Source organism: Lucilia sericata, unplaced genomic scaffold, assembly GCF_015586225.1.
Source record: "Lucilia sericata isolate MDLA Ls3-8-SP2 unplaced genomic scaffold, ASM1558622v1 Contig002055F_arrow, whole genome shotgun sequence".
Lineage (NCBI taxonomy): Eukaryota > Metazoa > Arthropoda > Insecta > Diptera > Calliphoridae > Lucilia > Lucilia sericata.
Window position 1 is genome coordinate 59,678 of NW_023995913.1, and position 9,141 is coordinate 68,818.

General features: G+C 34.3%; 1 protein-coding gene across 1 annotated transcript; it reads right to left on the reverse strand.

Moving 5' to 3' along the window:
• Nucleotides 1–374: 374 nt before the first annotated feature.
• On the reverse strand, nucleotides 375–8,619 carry LOC119613307 (5-hydroxytryptamine receptor 1D-like; the record flags this gene model as incomplete). Its single annotated transcript, XM_037969316.1, is given in 5 exon segments — nucleotides 375–2,297; nucleotides 4,617–4,645; nucleotides 4,648–4,799; nucleotides 8,178–8,303; nucleotides 8,470–8,619. Coding segments are annotated over 5 exon segments (1,420 nt in total), but the record flags the coding sequence as incomplete, so codon positions are not given.
• Between the last annotated feature and the right edge of the window lie 522 nt (nucleotides 8,620–9,141).

A 9,141-nucleotide genomic window follows, 5' to 3' on the forward strand; every position in this document is an offset into this window, starting at 1 on the left:
TGTGTCAAATTTTATAAAATTTTCTTGAAAATTAAAACCTGTAGCGTGCACACTAGATTTACATGGACACACAGATGGACATACAGACAGACAGATAGATAGACTGACAGACAGACAGACAGACAGAAAGCAGACAGACAGAAAGACAGACAGACAGATAGACAGACAGACAGACAGACAGACAGACAGACAGACAGACAGACAGACAGACAGACAGACAGACAGACAGACAGACAGACAGACAGACAGACAGACAGACAGACAGACAGACAGACAGACAGAAAGACAGACAGACAGACAGACAGAAAGTGATTCTGAGCCGATTGGTATACTTCAAGGTGTGTGGGACTAACCTTTTGGGTGTTACAAATATCAGCAAAAAGGCATCCAACAACACTATAGTAGGTAGATTATAAACAGTACCAATTTATGAACAAAAAGTACTAAAAAATTCTTTCTTGTAGATTTCAATTATATATTTCTAGTTCTAATATTGCATAAAAACCGTAAAGTACCTATTGAAGAGTGAAAAAGTACACAAATACTTTCCTACAGATTTTCATACAGAAGTACTCTGAATGTTGCATTATATTTTTCTTCAAAAGTACCTTTAGTAGTCCCAAGATACCAAGTATTCCCCTTTCATAGGTTTTCATTTACTCCGGACTCTGAATGCTTAATTTCTAGTTTGTAGGTTCAATATTATAGAAAAATCAAAAAGTACCAAAAAGTGACAAAAATAGTACTTTTTAAAATTTGAAAATTTTTAAATAATTTTTTTAAATTATTTCCCATCCCTATTTCATTCCCGAACACACAATTTTCTATCGATGATTTTTAATTGTTGAAGACTTGGGTTAGTAAACTGATTTCAATACAGACAGACGGACAGACATTCACAGACATAAGCGAACTTTGTAAGAGAAAACGAAATTAAACGTACCTATATGGATGAGGATCAACAAAGGACAATTTGATATGATATGTATACACAACACATAACATAGAAAATCATTTCTGATTATACTTTCTGGCTTATTTCTTCCAAGCTATCCATTCTGATCAACTTGTAGAGAAAGTATTAGTTAATGCTAAAATACTTAAAGACAATTAAAACACAAATGATTACTGTTTGTTTTCTTCTTAAAATCTCGTCTTTTCTATTCCATTTGCTAATTTTTATAATTTTGTTTTATTGTTATTAATTTAATTTATAAGTACTTTGCTTTTTTTTCGTTTAAAACTTAAATCCTTAAATAACTAGTGTCTTAATCGTATTGTTCTATTCTATACGTTGTTTTTGTATTTTTATTATTAATATTATTCATTTTTAACTATCGTCGTATGGACATGGTATTTGTGGGAAATTGTGGTTTTGATGAGGCCGAAAAGAAACGTTTACACGTTAAACGCCAAAATGCCGCCCGAAAGTCAACACTATAGAATGCATAAATGAAGGGATTAATGGCACTATTGAACCAGCCGAGCCATGTTAGCACCTTGGCCAATGTACTGCTAACCTGATCCTCATCCAGGAATGGTGTAATTAAATAGTTGATAAAAAATGGTAACCAACAGGCAATGAAACCACCCACAACAATACTCAGAGTCTGTGTGGTCTTGGTTTCTTTTTTCAACGATGAAATACGATTTGACAATGATTTGGTTGTGTAGTGATGTGAGTGCTGGTGATGATGTGAACGCAGCTGGGGAGTGTGTGGTCTTAGTATGGACGAACCACTACCAGTAACTATGGAGTCGGGTGTTAAAGTATTGCCGGGTGAGGTGGAAGTGATATTGGCTGCAGCTGTATTTAAATAATGCTGATGACGCATACTGTGCGTACGCATGTGTTTGTTGGGATGTGCATGCTGTTGATAATGCTGCTGCTGATGTACGTTGGGTGTAAATGTCCAGGGATTTTCCATACCCATACCCACTGATGCTGTTGCAGTAGCTGCTGTACCCGTGCATGCTGTTGTACTCGTCATTGTAGTTATGGCTGATGAGGCAGTGGGTGTTCGCTTCAACGAGGCTGGTCTCTTCATCTCGTAACAACCATTTTTGCCAGTTGGTGAGGTGGCTGCTTGCTGTTGCAATACTAGCAATGAATGACATTGTGTCGTATTGGCAATTTCATTGTCGGAAGCCATAATTTCTTGTAAATCTTTGGCCAGTGTTTGATTTGACAACGTTCTGGCGGCTTGTTGTTTCTTTTGTCCAGAGCTTAAATCGAATTCTGATAAATCCGGATCCAATTCATTGTCAATATCTGCTGCTGTATAGCGTTTGAATTTCTGTTTACGAAAAAAGACAGGAAGTGAATAGAAGAAATCGTATTAAAAGGAAATTGAGTTGGTAGAGAAGTTAACGAGAGAGAATTGAAAAGTAATTATAAGTTTATATAAAAACGATTATTTAAGCATTAATGGTCCAACTAGAACTGAACTGAACTGTAGAACTGAACTAGAACTGAACTAGAACTGAACTAGAACTGAACTAGAACTGAACTAGAACTGAACTAGAACTGAACTAGAACTGAACTAGAACTGAACTAGAACTGAACTAGAACTGAACTAGAACTGAACTAGAACTGAACTAGAACTGAACTAGAACTGAACTAGAACTGAACTAGAACTGAACTAGAACTGAACTAGAACTGAACTAGAACTGAACTAGAACTGAACTAGAACTGAACTAGAACTGAACTAGAACTGAACTAGAACTGAACTAGAACTGAACTAGAACTGAACTAGAACTGAACTAGAACTGAACTAGAACTGAACTAGAACTGAACTAGAACTGAACTAGAACTGAACTAGAACTGAACTAGAACTGAACTAGAACTGAACTAGAACTGAACTAGAACTGAACTAGAACTGAACTAGAACAAACTAGAATGAACTGGAACTAGAACTGAACTAGAACTGAACTAGAACTGAACTAGAACTGAACTAGAACTGAACTAGAACTGAACCTAGACTGAACTAGAACGAACTAGAACTGAAACTAGAACTGAACTAGAACTGAACTAGAACTGAACTAGAACTGAACTAGAACTGAACTAGAACTGAACTAGAACTGAACTAGAACTGAACTAGAACTGAACTAGAACTGAACTAGAACTGAACTAGAACTGAACTAGAACTGAACTAGAACTGAACTAGAACTGAACTAGAACTGAACTAGAACTAACTAGACTGAACTAGAAACTGAACTAGAACTGAACTAGAACTGAACTAGAACTGAACTAGACTGAACTAGAACTGAACTAGAACTGAACTAGAACTGAACTAGAACTGAACTAGAACTGAACTAGAACTGAACTAGAACTGAACTAGAACTGACCTAGAACTGAACTAGAACTGAACTAGAACTGAACTAGAACTGAACTAGAACTGAACTAGAACTGAACTAGAACTGAACTAGAACTGAACTAGAACTGAACTAGAACTGAACTAGAACTGAACTAGAACTGAACTAGAACTGAACTAGAACTGAACTAGAACTGAACTAGAACTGAACTAGAAACTGAACTAGAACTGAACTAGAAACTGAACTAGAACTGAACTAGACTGACTAGAACTGAACTAGAACTGAACTAGAACTGAACTAGAACTGAACTAGAACTGAACTAGAACTACTGAACTAGAACTGAACTAGAACTGAAATAGAACTGAACTAGAACTGAACTAGAAACTGAACTAGAACTGAACTAGAACTGAACTAGAACTGAACTAGAACTGAACTAGAACTGAACAGAACTGAACTAGAACTGACTAGAACTGAACTAGAACTGAACTAGAACTGAACTAGAACTGAACTAGAACCTGAACTAGAACTGAACTAGAACTGAACTAGAACTGAACTAGAACTGAACTAGAACTGAACTAGAAACTGAACTAGAACCTGAACTAGAACTGAACTAGAACTGAACTAGAACTGAACTAGAACTGAACTAGAACTGAACTAGAACTGAACTAGAACTGAACTAGAACTGAACTAGAACTGAACTAGAACTGAACTAGAACTGAACTAGAACTGAACTAGAACTGAACTAGAACTGAACTAGAAACTGAACTAGAACTGAACTAGAACTGAACTGAACTAGAACTGAACTAGAACTGAACTACTGAACTGAACTAGAACTGACTGACTAGAACTGACTAGAACTGACTAGACTGAACTAGAACTGAACTAGAACTGAACTAGAACTGAACTAGAACTGAACTAGAACTGAACTAGAACTGAACTAGAATGAACTAGAACTGAACTAGAACTGAACTAGAAACTGAACTAGAACTGAACTAGAACGAACTAGAACTGAACTAGAACTGAACTAGAACTGAACTAGAACTGAACTAGAACTGAACTAGAACTGAACTAGAACTGAACTAGAACTGAACTAGAACTAAACTAGAACTCAACTAAGAACTTGAACTGAACTAGAACGACCTACTGTTTACCATATTTTTCGGTTAATGATAGCTTCACTATTTCTGCTGAAAAGTTGCCTAACTAAACTAAAACCTGCCACATAACCATCATTGTTATTAAATTTATTTAAATAAATGTCTATAAGTCCAAGTAAATGATTTCTATCTACTCTTACTTACCTTATTATGGACACTTATATCGGTCATATATCATGTCTATTTGCTATAACACAGGAAATTCTTGCATAGACATAAATCATAACGGCCATTGGTATGAAGAAGGAGCCCATTGCTGAAAATATCACATAACCTTCGTTCTGATTGTAACGACATTCATTTAAATCTCTACGTCCTGGTTCGTACCTACATAAAGCAAACAAAATGAATGAGAAATAGAAAAATGAACTACATTAAACCAATAGATAAATGTGCAAGTTTACAAGGATACGAATCAATAAATGAAAGGGTTTAGTGAGAAAATATTATATGTACATTTTTGTAGTTGAACTTAAGTAAGAGAAGAAAAAGATTTATAACAACCAAGAAAAATTGATTTAGCTTTTTATTTTCTACGAAAAAAAGGACAAATTTTATTATGAAGAAAATATTTTGTTTGCCAACCTTGGTTGCCCAAAAAGAACAAATTGAATTTTGAAATATCAACAAAAAAGAAAAAATTAAGAATCCCAATCTATATATACGGTTGAACTTAAACCTTCAAACATGTTGGCTATATGTTGGGGAATGTTTTTGCAAATTTTATGCAAATAATTTTTTATTTATTTATAATATTTATCTTATGGGATGAAAAATGCTTTATTTATTTACAATTATTCAAAGGATGTTGTCTGCAAGGGAATAAAATCTACATATTGGACTTTTTTTAGCCAGGAAAAGAAATTATATGTGCAAGAATGTTTCTTTTAATGGTGAAAAAAGGGTTATAAAAAGAAATTTAAGGAACTTTTGGAGAAATATTTAAATAATCGTATATAAATATAAATAGCTCGTAAATGTCGAATGTGAGCAAAAATGTTGTTGGAATTTAATTGAGTTTTTAAATTTTAATAATATAAGTTGGAACTTCATTTATAAAGGGTTTGCAAAGAAATACATAACATTTCTTTAATTTTTTTACTTGATTATCGATCACCAGAATAAAGACGCATTAGACAAAATGTGTCTAATCATGCTTTTATAAGACTCTGCGTGACCATGGCTCTTCTATTGCTCCTAACAACGATGTTCCTTGTTGGTAAGCTTGTCGAGAGGTCTATTAGTCTTTTCCTCATTGGTTGATCCTTGTCGGGATTATTTGTTTGTATATTGTTTTAACATCTTTCTAACACCTTTAATACGAAAAACCTGGACGTATAATCACTTTTATAATATAATTTTATTGCGTATACGCTGTGGTTTCAAATTATGAAGCAAAATCATATGTAACATCTATGAAAGTATGGTCGGACGTGGCCGACCAATATTTTTACTTATTTTTGACAAAAAAGGAGGGATCATATCATATGTCGGTAGAGGAATTTACATCAAAGTTATTTATGTCGAATTTCATCGTGTTATTAGTGTTTATAAGTGAATTTTGACCTCAAAGTTATTTTCGGAAGGGGAGTTTGTATGGGGGCTAGGGTCAAATAAGACCCGATAATTACAAAAATCACATAGACACACAGACAGACACGGATGTCGAATACTTAACGAGAATACCTGCCTTGACGGCCTTATGTCACAGTGGTCTTTTTCATCCACTGAGTAGACTAGTGACAGTATACCACGCGCCCCTGAATCCTTCTATGAAGAACTCAGGGGGCAATTTTTGTACATGGCTGAGCCGGTCCATGTACAAGCACTTGTAGTCATGGTAGCCCCAATCACAATGCAAGCCCCGAAAAGGAAAAAACAATCACAATCTTCAGGTATACCGGAAGGTGACCACCTCTTAAAGCCCGCGCAACCACACTACTGAGATGGATCTGTTGATTCGGCAACAGCACCTAGAGACGTATTTTATTTTTCCGAAATACCCTGCCAATAAATCAGGATCCCTCTGTATGTCAGATAATATGACAAAAGATGTAGAAATTTCCAAAATCAATTCGAACCCAATAATTGCCCCGACAAGTTGAAGGAAAGGAACCTCAACCATATGTTGCATAGAATGAAACAATCTGAATCCTGTTGAGATGGCAACAGCACCGAGAGCTTCCCTGAAGTAAATGGTCTACTAAATCACTACTAGTCTCCTGTCGGGCAGAGGAGTCTTTCCCGATCGTTCAACAATTACATCAGTAAAGAACGATCTACGGAATGACAGGTAACTACCAAGTGTCAACCTGAAAAATCCCCAACATATACTGGCGTTCTACTACGCGAACTGTAAGAGATACTCAACGGGTTCAGGAATCCAGCATAAGTTGCTCTGTCACATCACTCAGTGACATTTGTTGAGATGGCAACAGCACCGGAGAGAGAATCCACACATATTTGGCATATTGATTTATCAATCCTTAAATCAACATTCTCTCCCCGCGAATTTGGGTATAAACCACAGCCACTACGTAGATCCTGAAGGAACCTCAACCAACGGACCGGTCAGGACTAGGTCCTGTGGGCAAGCGGCCACCCGTTGTGCAAGATTATTAGGTACTCTGGTTAGACCCCATGTCAAATCATTCCAAAGAATGGACGAGGATACATTTGATCATCACAGTTTATAGTTCCGGCAGACTAGAGGTATTGGTAGCACTTCTATACCTCGGGATTGCAATACACCAAAATGGAGTTTATTATTAAGGAAACATGCCCCGTGGGGTGAATGAACAAACAGACAGACAGACAAACAGACAAACAGATAGACAGACAGACAGACAGACAGACAGACAGACAGACAGACAGACGGACAGACAGACGTAAATAAATCTGAGCCGATTGGTATACTTTAAGGTGGGTGTTTTTGGGTGTTACAACGCATAATACCCTCCCCTCTATAGTGGTGTAGGGTATAAAAAAGCATTCATATAATTATGAGAATAAACTAACAAATTCTCCGTCCAAATTTTTATTAAACTTCTGTTTCATCAAAAAAAAAAAAATATGTTTTTTTATATACAAATCACATTAATTTCAATTGTAACTCTGACTATTTTCCTTATAAATTGGAGACCTTGGGGAATATCCTTTTGTGATTGTTGTTCTTTCCTTTTATGTCTGCGTTTAACTTCAGCTGTTTGTAAAAATTCTAATTAAAAAACTTGTTAATGTAAATAATGCTAATCATGAATTAGCAGAGATTTTTCTTATTTTTAATAAAATATAAAATTCAATTTCATGAATCAAAAATCTAAACAGAAAAAAAATGTTGTAAAAAAGTTGGACAACCAAATAGCAGACAAACAAATATTTGCATAAATTTACAGATTTTTCGCCGAAATTTTTAATCAAAAGTAAAAATTGTCATGATATAAATGGTGTAGTAAGAGTAATTTGATAAGGGGAAGTATGCAAATTTACAAAATTAAAAATAATAATAAAGCCTAATAAAACAAAATAAGATAGAATGTTTATAGAAATTTTTTTTTTTAATTTAATAGATTTTTATATACATACAAAGCTGCTATTGAGCATACTTCCCCTTGCTCGATTTCGTTTATTTTCTTGTATTTTTCTTGTTCTATTTTGTTTAATATTAATATTTATTTAGGTTATTTAACAGAGTACAATACTTACCAGCCCAATATGGGTGGACAGGTGATAGCCAATGCTAAAACCCAAACTATGAGTATCATGATGAGAGCCAAACGTTTCGAACGTCGTTTACGTGAATAAGTTAAAGGTTGGGTTACAGCTAAATATCTGACAATAGCCAAAAAAAGAAAAGATACAACAGCAAAAAAAGAAAGAAATAAAATTACCAACAAATTGTATTACAAAAATTTCATAATTAAAAAAACTTGAGGAAAAATAATAAGAAAGAAAAGTAAATGAAACTTTTCAAAACAAACATGATGCTAAAACTTACCTGTCCACACTGATGGCACATAAACTTAATATGGAAGCGGTACACAGGAGAACATCCAAAGAAATCCAAATATCACAAAGAACCCAACCAAGTTGCCAGGAACCTAAAATAATAAGAACAAAACCAGAAAGAGGCTTTAAAAATAAAGGACTTTAATGCACAAAAAAAAAAACAAAATAAATAAATGACAATTTAAAACTCTTAAAACTTCGCGGCACAACAAATCTTGTTTAAATTAAATAACTTGAGAGTTCGGAAAAAATTTATCATAAACAAAACCAAGTGTAAACAACTTGAAAAATAGTCCTGTTGACCAGTAATCTGTTTTGTTCGCAAGAAAACCAAAATTTATTGTTTATTTAGTTGAAAATCTTGTTAAGATTTTCAGTTTTTGCAACATTTAATAAAGTTTAAAGTTCATTGCTATACCCCAGGGGCGTATGTTTAATGTATATGACTGTAGATTAAATAATAATCATACGCCATGGGCTTATTTATACTCAACATACACTGTTCCCAGTTTTTGTCTTACATTCTCACAACATGGTATTTTCCATTACATATTTTGATTTATTTTTTATTAAATATGTTCGTATGTTGTTAAATAAAGAAGAAAAAAAAAACAAGAAGGAAATATTATTTACAAAATGAGCAAAGTTTTTTTTATGAAAT